The sequence below is a fragment of the Entelurus aequoreus genome, linkage group LG24, assembly GCF_033978785.1.
Source record: "Entelurus aequoreus isolate RoL-2023_Sb linkage group LG24, RoL_Eaeq_v1.1, whole genome shotgun sequence".
NCBI classification, from domain to species: Eukaryota; Metazoa; Chordata; class Actinopteri; order Syngnathiformes; family Syngnathidae; genus Entelurus; species Entelurus aequoreus.
Genome location: NC_084754.1, coordinates 25,463,599 through 25,478,868, shown reverse-complemented (window position 1 = coordinate 25,478,868; position 15,270 = coordinate 25,463,599). Strand labels below are relative to the sequence as shown.

The 15,270-nt window shown below is 41.0% G+C and overlaps 2 protein-coding genes across 3 annotated transcripts in view; both read left to right on the top strand.

The window, feature by feature from the left end:
• hydin (HYDIN axonemal central pair apparatus protein) overlaps nt 1–5,361 on the top strand; it is a 116,442-nt gene extending 111,081 nt beyond the window's left edge. Inside the window, exon 92 of the mRNA XM_062035862.1 lies at nt 939–5,361. Coding sequence (XP_061891846.1) covers nt 939–1,154 — 216 coding nt within the window. The 3' untranslated portion in view covers nt 1,155–5,361. The remainder of the gene's footprint in view (nt 1–938) is intronic.
• Nucleotides 5,362–10,570: 5,209 nt separating this feature from the next.
• The window catches only part of LOC133641614 (N-terminal EF-hand calcium-binding protein 2-like), a 326,968-nt gene continuing 322,268 nt past the window's right edge, over nt 10,571–15,270 (top strand). The window contains exon 1 of one of the 2 annotated variants that reach the window (XM_062035465.1): nt 10,571–10,918. In XM_062035465.1, coding sequence (XP_061891449.1) covers nt 10,592–10,918 — 327 coding nt within the window. In that variant the 5' untranslated portion in view covers nt 10,571–10,591. The remainder of the gene's footprint in view (nt 10,919–15,270) is intronic. The other variant, XM_062035464.1, reaches the window with a different exon arrangement.

The window sequence follows — 15,270 nt, the reverse complement described above, 5'->3', positions numbered from 1 at the left end:
TCCAAAATCTCAAACGAATGTTATGGGGGGAAAAAATAACAACCTCAAAACATTGCTACTTTTGCCACAATTTTCTGAAAAAGCTTCTGTGAATTCAGGCACTTTAGACCAGTGGTCCCCAACCACCGGGCCGCGGACCGGTATCCGATTGGTACCGGGCCGCACAAGTAATTAAAAAAAAAATTTTTTTTTAATTTTCTATTTTTTTTTATTTTTATGAAATCAACATAAAAAACACAATATATACATTATTTATCGATATAGATCAATACAGTCTGCAGGGATACAGTCCGTAAGCACACATGATTGTATTTATTTATGTAAAAAAAAATATTTATTGGGACAAATTTTCAAGCGTTGACCGGTCCGCAGCTACAAAAAGGTTGGGGACCACTGCTTTAGACCACAAGAATCACAAAAAAAGCCCACAAAGTCATGGAGAGATTGAGATGTGGATGTTTTGTTCCAGTAGCTTAGCATACAGTGTATATAACTACATTGCATTGTTAGTACACACAAAGTATCAAAGGGGCCCGGCTGCATCCTTCAATTTTTCTGTATGCAGCCCTTTCTGTAAAACCTTTGGACAACCCCTGCTGTAGAAGTTCCTTCATTGAGTTCTGGGTTCTGTGCAACTCATATGGACATATGGTCTCTATATGGACACATGGTACAGACCTGTGTGAAGTTGGGCCCTCGCAAAAACTCTGTTGAAATAGTCCCATTTGTTTGTGTTGGTTTTGCAGTTGAAATGCTTGTTTGCACTGTTTTCGTGACTGAGTTATGAGAGATTATTTTATAGGTCAATGAAACTTCACACATGTATGGCACAGTCCTGCTTGAACAGTAAATGGCCCGAGTGTCTGGATTATTTAGTCTATATTGTGTTTGTATGTATGTTGTTTTAAAATACTAACAATGCAGTGTTTCTTTTGCAGGTGGACAACCCCTGTTTTTCTGTTAAAAAAGCAGACACTATCCCTTCCAAAAAGATCCAGAACATCCAAGTGTCCTTTGCGGCTCCTGAAGGAGGCTCATCAGGCCCATGGATTGGCAAATTGACCATTTCCAACCAGTGCTCAGAGGGACAAAGTCGGGACAGAGTCTCCTCATGGGTATATTACTTGAAGGGGAATCTGCTGGAGTCATCCTAGACCTATTATCTATGATAATCATGTTTTCAGTTTATATTTCCACCAATGCTTTACCTAATATAATGTATTTTAATACATGTATTAGTTGTCATAGTAGTGTAGTGTACACTTTTGTAAAAAAAAAATGTTGGCAGACAGCATGGCATAGTAACAACCACAAGAGGGCACTCATGTCTCTTAATTCTTAAATTACTGTTTTGTCTGTCACCAAAGTTCCAATTTGTTACATTTTAGTGGCCATATAAGTTGTATTGCTGTAGCAATAAATAATGTTAGTCCCACATATACAAATAACAGGGTTCAGTATCTTCTGCAAGGTTATTTGGGTAGAGGAAAAGTTGTAGGGCAAGTCGGAATCTAACATGCAGTTGTCTAGTATACTTTGATTTATGACACTATTGTGTTTGATCCGTTCACTGATCTAATGTACAGTGGCTGACAGGGATAATACAAAGTAACAACCAAATGCTCCGATGATCCAAAACCAAACACAACACACTTAACACATCTGGTGCAAATTAGAAAATGTTGCATTTCTCATTAAACTGCTAAAACTAAAAAGACAAACACTGCAAATGCCCAAAACACAAAACAGTAAAACAACTACATAAGATAAATATTGCAAGTTCCTTAAACAACATGTTTTACATTTAAGAGCTAGGATATTCAACTAAATTGTTTTGGGGGCCACATTTCCAGAAAGGTAAAGACTGGGGAGCCCGACTTCTCCCGTTAACATTTGTCTTATTTTGTATATTCTGGAGAACCAGCGTCCATTTGATTTTAGTTGTTTTCAGTTAAGGAGCACGCAGCTGTTTTTAAAGACGTTCTGTAAGAAAACTTGTCAGAAATCATCTCTATGACAGTATTCTAGTGTTTTAAGAATCTGCTGCAAAATTGTGAGTTTTTTTAGCAGAACTCGCGGGCCATCAGTTGAATAGCCTAAATGATTAAAAAGAGAGGACCTATAATCGAACCTTGAGAAACACCACTGGTATGATTGAAGAAGTTGAACAACTGAGTACTGACTGCATCTGAAGTAAACAAGCTACAGCAACACCTTAGTTACATATATCACATTACCAAAAAAAATGACTTAAAGAGGTGCCTTTTTGCTGCAGAGATGTTTGTCTTCAAAGATTTGGACTGAACTCAGGGGCTGGAATGATGTCATTCCCAGGCCAGATTTGGCCCTTGGGCCAACAGTTGAGTACACCTGGTATAGAGCAACAGTTGTTTTTTTTACGATAAGTGTTTGTCAAAGGAAATGTCATCAAATATATGATTCTGCCAACTTAATCATAGGCATCTTGCTCATGACTCAGACATCATGTTTGGTGCCTGGTGGAAGCTTGGCTGGTTTCGGTTTTGTTTCCGTAAACTTGCAGCATTTTTCTCATGCAGTTTTTGTGTGTGTTTTTAAGTTAAAGTTAAAGTACCACTGATAATCACACACACACTAGGTGTGGTGAAGTTACCCTCTGCATTTGTCCCATCTCCTTGTTCCACACCCTGGGAGGTGAGGGGAGCAGTGAGCAGCAGCGGTGGCCGCGCTCGGGAATCATTTTGGTGATTTAACCCCCAATTCCAACCCTTGATGCTGAGTGCCAAGCAGGGAGGCACTGGGTTTTAGCATTTGCAGCATTTCCGAGCGGGCACAAGACATTGATACGTCTCTGAAAACTGATTTGGAAACAATGTTGGAAAATGTAATGTTCTTTGTCCACCCCCCGGATGACCGGTGCAATGAATGCCGAGTGGATACGGTTAATATGTGTATCGTCTATTTTTTTTCTGACTTGTAAGGTCTTATCAGTTAAGTTAAAGTTAAGGTCGGTAGTTCACACATTCTTCACTCACGCTTCAAGTGAGAGATGAGGCAAAAACTAACCCAGATCCACTGTATATTCATTCATGTGTTACTGTCATCTACAGGTAACACTTATCATTACAGAAAATAGTTGTATTGCTCGTTCTCTGTCACGTGACTTCTTCCAGGAAGTGAAACAGAGTGGTGGTCAACCGATCCAAGATGGCTGTTGTGCAGCAAGCAGTGCACAAACTCTTGAGTACGCAAGAGGCCTTTGAGCAAAATTGTGCAATATAATCTATCTCTATACTTTATCAAAATAAGATGTCGAGTCATATCAGGGACGGCCTGGCGAAGTTGGTAGAGTGGCTGTGCCAGCAATCGGAGTGTTGCTGGTTACTGGGGTTCAATTCCCACCTTCTACCTTCCTAGTCACGTCCGTTGTGTCCTTGGGCAAGACACTTCACCCTTTGCCTCTGATGGCTGCTGGTTAGCGCCTTGCATGGCAGCTCCCGCCATCAGTATGTGAATGGGTAAATGTGGAAATACTGTCAAAGCGCTTTGAGTACCTTGAAGGTAGAAAAGCGCTATACATTTATTTATATCAAGGATTATTAGTCGGTGGAGTTACCAGATATATATCGAACTATCTTGTGCTCAAACATCATTCTACACGACAAAACAGATGAAAACTAGGGAAAAAAAGTATGGAGGTCTACAACTTCTCTGTGTGTTGGGTGAAGGAATTGGCATCAAGACTCTCTCAGATAATATGCATCGTTTTTACTCAAGTAAGGTTGTATTTCATGATTTAACTTGAACTTTCTACAGCCATGTTTGCTTGCCTTGTTGTTGCACGCGCTGTTTACGAATGCCGTGTTGTCTTCCGTCTTTATCAAAATATAACTATAGATGTGAACATTGTCTATGTGCTAAAAGCTTCATTTATGATTGCTGCCTTTGCTAAAAGCTATTTTAGGTTTTGCTCACATTTGCTTTCTTTTATTTAGACTCGCCAAGTTGGTGCTTTTCAAAACACTGGTTGCAAAAATGTATTTCAAGATATACAAATATCAAAGTCATACTTAAAAGGGAAATATTAAACATTTAAAGTATGTCAAACAAACCTTTAACGAAGTGCTTACTGCGAACTTGTGCGTTCTTCGACTCTGCTCCCTTGGACGGAGTGCGTGCCACCTTTCTCTGTGTCGTTTCGTAAAACCTTGCACTCTTCCTCCTTCTTTATTACCTCTCGAGTAGGAACTCTGAAGAAACGTTTATCCTTTTCGCGATTTGAACGATTCATACAGCTGAAAACAATGCAATCATAGGGCATTTTTCTATATAAGAAAGGTTAAATGGCGCCTACAACTCAGTCACTAGGTTTCCATGCACTAAATTAGTCCGATTTCTCAAAAAAGTTAGGTTTTTTTTGTATTTGCACACCTACGTGTGAAGTCGAAGTGTCATTCACTTTCTCTAACGCGACAACTGGTCATACGCCATGTGCCTCCCGTTCACTGGAGAGCGCTTATTTAATTTTAGTGTGGTTAAATTAATTCCTTTTCCAGTTGACCTATGACATCACACTAACCATCTGCAGATCCTTACAACTTGTTTTAAGTGATGTCCGCTGTAATATTGGCACAGATTACAAATATTGCATCTGTAATGGCTATATTGATGTCTGCTGTTCAGTATCAAGAAATTATCTTGGATTGCACTACAAACATGACGCTACTACCAAGAATGTATTGGGGCGGATGCAGGTCCGATGCAAAGACAGACCGGCGGAAGAGTTTTTTCAAAGGAATTTTCGAACGAAGAATCATGGAAACATCTTTTGAATGTCTCAGAATTCATTAATAAGGCTCCGTGGATTGATGGAAGGAGTTTAAATTCGAAGGAAAATACTGTTTGTGCCACGGTCGATACTGTTCCAGATGAAGTTTGCTATTGTTCTGGACTATCTTGCTAGGTGTGCAGAATACAGAGTTATTGTTAATCAGTTTGGAGTGCACAAATGCAGCGTTTGCCTTTAATGTACCTGCATCATTATCTTTCATCTCATTCGTATCTTGTTCGGGAGTCTGAATAAAGCCGGCATTTTACATTTCCTTAGCTACCTTCTTAAAAAAATCTCAGGTTTATTTTTTAATCTACCATTGATGCACTTCAAAATGTTCTGTTTTAATGTGTGCAGCAAATAAAAAGTATCCTCTTGCTACGATTTGTTTGAATGGTATCTGCTTCCGGGTTGTTTCCCGTGTGTTGAGACTGGCGCATGCGCAATACCAAGGGTTTCCAATCGCATAATTCTGGTATAATAGTGCGACTTTTCAAAAACCAAACACGATCGTATTGATGTGTTTCCATGGGTTGCAGGAGGCGTATTTAGAGCCAAACTATTCGAGAAATCAGACTAATTCAGTGCATGGACACGTACTGATTGAAAACACGCATATTTAATGATCCGTACGTGACATCATGTAAATCCAAGCATTGTATTTGTAAATTGAGACATTGTTGATGTCAAACATTGTCAAACATTTTATTGAAGTACAAACCCTGTTTCCATATGAGTTGGGAAATTGTAAATGTAAACGGAATACAATGATTTGCAAATCCTTTTCAACCCATATTCAATTGAATGCACTACAAAGACAAGATATTTGATGTTCAAACTCATAAACTTTTTTTTTTTTTTGCAAATAATAATTAACTTAGAATTTCATGGCTGCAACACGTGCCAAAGTAGTTGGGAAAGGGCATGTTCACCACTTTGTTACATGGCCTTTCCTTTTAACAACACTCAGTAAACGTTTGGGAACTGAGGAGACACATTTTTGAAGCTTCTCAGATGGAATTATTTCCCATTCTTGCTTGATGTACAGCTTTAGTTGTTCAACAGTCCGGGGGTCTCCGTTGTGGTATGTTAGGCTTCATAATGCGCCACACATTTTTAATGGGAGACAGGTCTGGACTACAGGCAGGCCAGTCTAGTACCCGCACTCTTTTACTATGAAGCCACGTTGATGTAACACGTGGCTTGGCATTGTCTTGCTGAAATAAGCAGGGGCGTCCATGTTAATGTTGCTTGGATGGCAACATATGTTGCTCCAAAACCTGTATACACCTTTCAGCATTAATGGCGCCTTCACAGATGTGTAAGTTACCCATATCTTGGGCACTAATACACCCCCATACCATCACAGATGCTGGCTTTTCAACTTTGCACCTATAACAATCCGGATGGTTCTTTTCCTCTTTGGTCCGGAGGACACAACGTCCACAGTTTCCAAAAACAATTTGAAATGTGGACTCGTCAGACCACAGAACACTTTTCCACTTTGTATCAGTCCATCTTAGATGAGCTCAGGCCCAGCGAAGCCGACGGCGTTTCTGGGTGTTGTTGATAAACGGTTTTCGCATTGCATAGGAGAGTTTTAACTTGCACTTACAGATGTAGCGACCAACTGTAGTTACTGACAGTGGGTTTCTGAAGTGTTCCTGAGCCCATGTGGTTATATCCTTTACACACTGATGTCGCTTGTTGATGCAGTACAGCCTGAGGGATCGAAGGTCAAGGGCTTAGCTGCTTACATGCAGTGATTTCTCCAGATTCTCTGAACCCTTTGATGATATTACGGACCGTAGATGGTGAAATCCCTAAATTCCTTGCAATAGCTGGTTGAGAAAGGTGTTTCTTAAACTGTTCAACAATTTGCTCACGCATTTGTTGACAAAGTGGTGACCCTCGCCCCATCCTTGTTTGTGAATGACTGAGCATTTCATGGAATCTACTTTTATACCCAATCATGGCACCCAAGTTAATGATTATTTGCAAAAAAAAAATGTTTATCAGTTTGAACATCAAATATGTTGTCTTTGTAGCATATTTTACTGAATATGGGTTGAAAATGATTTGCAAATCATTGTATTCCGTTTATATTTACATCTAACACAATTTCCCAACTCATATGGAAACGGGGTTTGTATATATATATATATATATATATATATAATATATATATATCAGTGGCGTGCGGTGACGTTCATGTCAGGTGAGGCACTGACTTCATCACAGTCAGATTTACAAACATATGAACCCTAAAGAGTATCTTATTCACCATTTGATTGGCAGCAGTTAACGGGTTATGTTTAAAAGCTCATACCAGCATTCTTCCCTGCTTGGCACTCAGCATCAAGGATTGGAATTGGGGGTTAAATCACCAAAAATTATTCCCGGGCACGGCGCCGCTGCTGCCCACTGCTCCCCTCACCTCCCAGGGGGTGAACAAGGGGATGGGTCAAATGCAGAGGACAAATTTCATTACACCTAATGTGTGTGTGACAATCTTTGGTATACTTAACTTTAACTTTACACTTACAAACTGTAGCACACAAAAAAGCACATTTAATAAATAAAAAAAACGTTATTATGGTCTTACCTTTACTTATAAGTGCGGGAGCAGTGGTGTTCATGTTGGAAGAGTTGTGAATGAATGAAATATGAAATCCGCGCAGCAGTCTGCAAGTGTACCTAATGTTGTGTCCCTGTTCACGGCTCCGCCGGTGCGCCACGCGAGCATTGTTGTTTTTGCACTTTTTGGCTTCTTGTTAAGTGACTTTTTTTGGGTGGATTCGGTCTTGCACGTGGAGGGTTTGGGTGTGGGCTTTGGTTGGTGTGGCGCTCCCGTCGGGCGGTGCATTCTGCGGCGGAGGTGCTTGGCACCAGGAGGCGGGGTTATGAGACGAGCCTCCAGTTTTATGATCGCTCAGCACAAGAAATACATTACACACATACAGTTGTTGACAAAATACACTGTACATTATATACCTCAGCTAACTAAACTATGGAAATGTATAATATAATTCATATAGCAATACGGTCTCACTGCACAGCAGGCCAGCAGTTAGCCGAGTCATTGCGCACAATCCATGTTGAGGCACAACTGAGTGACGTGCCTCAACTGGCTGCTGAACACCGCACCGGATCTTCTCAGTATTTCAACGGCAAATGTGAAAATAAAAATAATCTAAAAATGGCGAAGTTAAATGGAAAATAACTTTAGTATAATCACTGGATACATATAACAATTTAATTATTTTTTTTCTTTTTACTTTTTTTCTTTTTCTTTCCCTGACTCAGGGAACCGGACGCCCCTGCAATGCATAGTTCCCTGATAGGTCTGCCAACAAGGTGACTTTTATGGCTAATTGGGCTTGGGTCGCAAGCTAAGGTCTGATCATCCTGTAGCTGGCCGCCTCTGTGTTAGTGTTAAAGGCCGAAACATCCAATGACCCAGAGGAACACTACTGATGATGCGCACCCGTACATTTTATCCGTCAGGTCTTCATTTCACGTTCACTGTTATAGTCATTTTTAAAGGCCTACTGAAATGATTTTTTTTTATTTAAACGGGAATAGCAGATCCATTCTATGTGTCATACTTGATCATTTCGCGATATTGCCATATTTTTGCTGAAAGGATTTAGTAGAGAAAATCGACGATAAAGTTCGCAACTTTTGCTCGCTGATAAAAAAAAGCCTTGCCTGTACCGGAAGTAGCGTGACGTCACAGGAGCTAGTATTCCTCACAATTCCCCATTGTTTACAATGGAGCGAGAGAGATTCGGACCGAGAAAGTGATGATTACCCCATTAATTTGAGCGAGGATGAAAGATTTGTAGATGAGGAACGTTACAGTGAACGACTTGAGAGGCAGTGATTGACGTATCTTTTTTCGCTCTGACCGTAATTTAGGTACAAGCTGGCTCATTGGATTCCACACTCCTTTTTATATTGTGGATCACGGATTTGTATTTTAAACCACCTCGGATACTATATCCTCTTGAAAATGAGAGTCGAGCACGCGAAATGGACATTTAAAGTGACTTATCTCCAAGACAATACATCGGTGACACACTTAGCTACTGAGCTAGCGCGATAGCATCGTTCTCAAATGAAGATAGAAACAAAATAAATAAACCCCTTAATGGAGGGATAGATAGAAAATCAACAATACTATTAAACCGTGGACATGTAACTACACGGTTAATGATTTCCAGGCTGGCGAAGGTTAACAATGCTGTGCTAACGACGCCATTGAAGCTAACTTAGCAACCAGACCTCACAGAACTATGTACTCTCTCCTTTTTCTATTGTGAATCACAGATTTGTATTTTAAACCACCTCGGATACTATATCCTCTTGAAAATGAGAGTCGAGCACGCGAAATGGACATTTAAAGTGACTTATCTCCAAGACAATACATCGGTGACACACTTAGCTACTGAGCTAGCGCGTAGCATCGTTCTCAAACGAAGATAGAAACCCATCAACAGCGGTGCTCACCTGCATTCCAGCGATCAACGGCACGACGAAGGACTTCATCCGTGGGTTTGGCGGCAAGCATCGGCTAGGCGTCAGGGTAAGTAGTCCTTGTTGTGTTGCTGTAAGTATTGTAATGCCCCGTAGTGGAGAAGGAGTCACACAGACGAGGAAGCGCTGCTCAATCGCTTTATTAAAAAGCGGTAACTGGTTGTAGTTCAAAAAGTAACGCACACACATACACGAGCTGCTGTTAGCCAAAGCTCACACACACAAGTTCTCCGCCAACTCACTCGCGCATGCGCGTTCCCCAAACCCTTAAAGACAGTACACTAATGCAAATATCACAGATATTACAGTATTGTACTTAGCCGCTAAAACACCGATCGATCCCACCTACAACGTTCTTCTTTGCAGTCTCCTTTGTTCATTAAACAAATTGCAAAAGATTCACCAACACAGATGTCCAGAATAATGTGGAATTTTGTCGAAGAAAACAAGAGGCTTTTCTATCGGGTCCGATGGGGTCCAACCACTTCCGTTGCTTTTGTGACGTCACGCGCATAAATCATATCCAAAGGAGTTTTTCAACCGGAAGTGTGGCGGGAATTTTAAAATTGAACTTTATAAGTTAACCCGGCCGTATTGGCATGTGTTGCAATGTTAAAATTTCATCATTGATATATAAACTATCAGACTGCGTGGTTGGTAGTAGTGGCTTTCAGTAGGCCTTTAATGTGTTAAGTCATTTTATGCATTTGTGTTTCGCTCAAGAGGTAGAACATCTCACTCTGTGTTTTCTGGGGAAAAAAAGCCCGGCACCCCCGACAACTTTTTTTATAACCCAATGCAGCCCCTGAGTCAACAAGTTTGGGGACCCCTGGTTTATGTGATCACAGAAATTGTTAACCCTAACAGGACAAAGGTGGACTTTTTTTGTACGTTCAGTAAATTGTTGCTGTATTTTAAAGCCATATAACAAGACAAAAAATGCTACTTTTGGGCAGTATTCGAAATCCACTTAATGCAGCTATTTGTTTTTTTTTTACTTATAAATCACGGAACAAAAGTAACATTGAACGCATCACGGACTTGACTGGACTGGAAGCCGCGATTGACGTATTTGTTATACTGACAGTGAACGCATCCTTCTGGCCTACATTACAATGAATGCAAATGCGGGAGGTGGTGGGTGTGTTCCGAGGTGGGGTTGTGATGTAACTGGGGGAAAGGAGGCTGGGAGGGGGCTGGTCTCCCCCATAGAGCGCAGCATGATCGCTCCCGAGCAAAAGGATGTGTGAGCAGGCAGCGCGCTACTGTAGGGACGGAGTCCACAAACTGCTGAACAAAGAACAAGCCAAACTTCGAGCGCAAGAAAGCCGCGAACAGCCCCAGCTCGTCACCAGTCAGGACAGCGAGCCCGAGACGGCAGCGCAGTCCGGAAACAGCGGCGCCCAGCCCGGTGGAATTGACGGGCTCGTCCGCTGGATCGTCACCAAAATGAGCGACAACAAGAACATCTCCAGCCGGGAGTACGCCTCCAGCAAGGAGGAGGCGGCCGTGGCTCAGGAGCAGTTCTTCGCCCCGGAACCGCGGAGAGGCATCTCCGTCATCCTGGATGTGAGTAGCGAGAACTTAACACACTTTAGTGTCCGTCCTTTAAACGTTGATTTAACCCCCCCACCTCCCCTCTATCACTGATAGTGGAGTGGTTGTCTCACCTGGGGTAGGCTCCTGCTGCCCTCAACCTTAAACAGGATATAGGTCAGGTGTGTCCCATAGCAATAGCTTTGGAATGAGCCTCTGCTACACTTTAATAAACTGATGTACATGTTAGAGCAGGGGTGTCAAACGTACGGCCCGAGGGCCGGATCAGGCCCGCGAACAGGTTTTATCCGGCCCGCGGGATGAGTTTGCTAAGTACAAAAATGAACCTGAAATTTTTGAATGAAAGAAACAGCTGTTCTAAATGTGTCCACTAGATGGCACAATAGCAATTCTTTGTATCTTTGTAGATGATGCTACATATGTACAAAATAAACCTCATGATGTTAGTACATCAGTCGAGGAAAATGATCAAACTGCATAAATAACATCTTGTAATTTGATTTTGATATAATTGTTTTATCTTGATAGATTGAAAATGAACACCAATGAGTTGACTGATGAACATTATCACATAATTTATTCAGAAAATATAAATAACGACAAAAAAAGTATATATACTATTAACCGCAACAGGTAATTGTAAAAAAAAACAACAACTTTATGATTTGTACAATTTCAGAATGTGCTTGTTCTATTTTTAAACAAATAAAACAATCTGAAGTTGTCTTTATTTTTAAGTTATCGTGCCGTGATTTTACCAGTCCGGCCCACTTGGGAGTAGATTTTTCTCCAATGTGGCCCCCGATCTAAAATGAGTTTGACACCTCTGTGTTAGAGAATTTTGAGATACGCACCGAATTAAGTTAAGTTAAAGTACCAATGATTATCACAGACACACATGAGGTGTGGTGAGATTATCCTCTGCATTTGACCCATCGCCCTCACCCACTGGGAGGTGAGGGCAGCAGTGAGCAGCAGCGGTGGCCGCGCCCGGGAATCATTTTTGGTGATTTAACCCCCAATTCCAACCCGTGATGCTGAGTGCCCAGCAGGGAGGCAATGGGTCCAACGTTCCCTCTTAAGGTGCGCGCCTGTGCAATCGCGCACTGCTCAAGCGTCCTCTGCACACGGCAAATCCATGCCACGCACAAAATCAAATAAAAAAAATAAGCGCGTAACAATTTTCGACACACGGACACGACAGAGAAAACGGTTTTCGTCATCATTGTTCAAATATTGTAACGTCTGTCGAGACGCTTTGAGGACATGAATTCCATCCATCACTTTACTGAGCAAAACTCTTTATTGTCGGCCATAAACACATCACCAAAACATTAGTAAAAAAAAATGATATCTAGCAAAAGTGGTCATTTTCTGCAGTACAAAGCAGACCAAAAGCAACGTTGTTATATCAACAGCAGCCGCTCGCTCTTTCTCACTTGCGCCAACACATGCACATATGGCACTTAGCCAGTGATGCGTTTACAGCCACACAAAAAGTCGGACAACTCCAACACCACACATAAAGTGTCATTCCAGGTGGTTACACTATGATTTACCAATCAAATGTGTGCTTATTCTAGTGTCATTTATTAGGAATCTTAATTTATAAATATTAATCATGAAATGCTGTAAGTATATTAAATAAATAATACAAACAGGAAGTTGCAGGAATGTACACACGATCCCCTGCTTACATCTCATTGTGCAACATGTGAATATTTAATGGGAACTAAATGCAATGTCTGAAAGGGGTACACATTATTTCCAAAGCAGGACCTCCACCCAGACAAACAATACAAGTACACAGTTCATGAAAAACAATATTTTTTTGTTATTGTCACTGTAAGTGGGCCTAAACACTTATATTAGAAAATCATCTCATGGAAATGACTGCTGTCATTTGATCATAATAATAAGAGAATGTTGTCTGTCTATCTGTGTTGGCCCTGCGATGAGGTGGGGACTTGTCCAGTGTGTACTCCGCCTTCCGCCCGAATGCGGCTGAGATAGGCTCCAGCACCCCCCGCGACCCCGAGAGGGACAAGCGGTAGAAAATGGATGGATGGATAGAGATTGAACTTGTTATTTAGTCAGGTTTGGGACAGGTGTGCTGCTGGTGTAGCCGCAGTGTGCACATCTGATGTTGCTCACATGGGCTCCACTCAATGCTCAGGGAGGTTTTGCGTTTGCTCACACACATGAAAAATTAGAGGGAACATTGAATGGGTCCCATTTTTATAGTCTTTGGTATGACTCGACCGGGGTTTGAACTCACGACCTACTGATGTCAGGGCGGACACTCTAACCACTAGGCTGAATAAATGCCAGAACTGGCCCCTGAGCCTTGAGTTTGACACCTGTGGTTTAGATAGGTGTAACATGACCTTACAAAGCCTATAGTAAGGTCTTAAGAGGCACATACTGTCACACCGCGGTGAGGAGAATCTTGTCTTGGTTTTTTCTGTCTTGTGATTTGCATGTTTTATTTTGAAAAGCAACTCCTCTTGTTTCACCAGTCTGACGTCATCCCTGGCCCTTGATTGTTTCCACCTGTTTCCCATTACCCTCATGTTCCATATAAGCCCATGCCTCCCCTTGTTCTGTGCCAGATTGTCTCGGACTTTCGTGCCTGTCTTGCATCCACGTTCACGTTCACGCCTTGTCTAGTCCCACGACTACATCCGTGTATCCAGTATTGTTCAAGCTGTAATTTTGAGTTAACTTTTTCCTCCCTCAGAGCGACTTTAGTTATTTAGCCTTTTTCAACTGCAGTGGTGAGTTATAATTTTTTCCTTAATGATCTTCCTTCCTCAAAGTTTTTGAGTGATTTTTTGTTTATATTTATTAGAATAAGATTTAGTGTAGTAAGTTTGATAGTCCTTATTTTCTTCCTCCTGTTGGAGCGCTTTTTGTTAAAAAGTTTTTATAGCAGATCTGGTGATAAATATAATTCGTCTTATTTTTTGTAATTCCTCCTTTTGGAGTGATTTTCGGTTTTTCCCTTTTTTGGAAACATTTTTCGCTATCTGTTTTTGTATCTCATAGTGATTGTATATTCTCTGCTCTGGAAGTTAGAGTTTTTCAAAATAAAAGCTTTATTTAGAACCCCCCATCTCTGCATCTGAGTCCCTTCCTTTGTCCAATTGGGCCTGACACATACGTAGCATAGAAAAACTATTAAAATATATGAGAAATAAATATTTTTCTATAGAATTTAACAAAATATTGTAGAAATCCCACAATAATGTAACATTTAGTAACATGTGATATTAACTCATCACATGCAAAGTGAGAATTATCAAGCCATTATTATAATAGTGATGATTATGGCTTATCGCTTAGGAAAACCTTGAATTGAAAATCTCAGAAAATGTGGGGTTTCAAAAACTGTAAGCCATGGTCAACAACATTATAATAAATACAGGCTTGACATATTTCACTTTGAGAGTTAATATCACATTTTATTTTCACTTATGAAGTTGAATTGCTGACATGAATGGACTTTTACTCGATATTCAAATTTTTTGGAGTTTTACCTGTGTAATTGGAATGTCCGAAAATCTGGTGGGAGGAAAACATGCAACTTTTCTCTGACTACATTTAAACATTCACCTACCAAAAAAGGAGCCTCTACTCCGGCAGATGGGGACGAGCTTTTGACCACGGACTTAGTAGCGTATGTAGCACTTGGCTTTACTGTAACTACGGTGGGAGATGAAGGAAGTTGTTTCCTTTAGAGCAGTGGTCCCCAACCTTTTTGTAGCTGGGGACCGGACAACGCTTGAAAATTTGTCCCACGGACCGGGGGGGGGGGGATTTTTTTATTTTTTAAAAAAAAAAATTTCATAAAGAAATACAATCATGTGTGCTTACGGGCTGTATCCCTGCAGACTGTATTGATCTATATTGATATATAATGTATATATTGTGTTTTTTATGTTGATTTAATTAAAAAAAAATATATATATATATTTCTTGCGCGGCCCGGTACCAATCGGGGCCGCGGCCCGGTGGTTGGGGACCACTGCTTTAGAGTTAATAAGCTTACAATCTTATGCAGAGGTGTAGCTATAAACATGTTAGAGACAAATTATATTATTTATAGTCACGGTGGAGAGTGGTATGGCGTGAAATATTTTCTTCCTAGTGGGGGCGTAATAGAAAATATTTGAGAAGCACTGGTCTTGCGGCAGACGTAGACTGGAGCTGGTAGTGCCTGCCTCGGAGCCCGTCAAAATCTGTCTCTAATTATGCAAGCAGTAAAACGATCTTGGATCGATACCTGTCTTCCGGAAGGCAAACTTGCAGAGCACAGATCGATTTATCAATCAATCGCAACACCCCTAATTCATGCATTAATA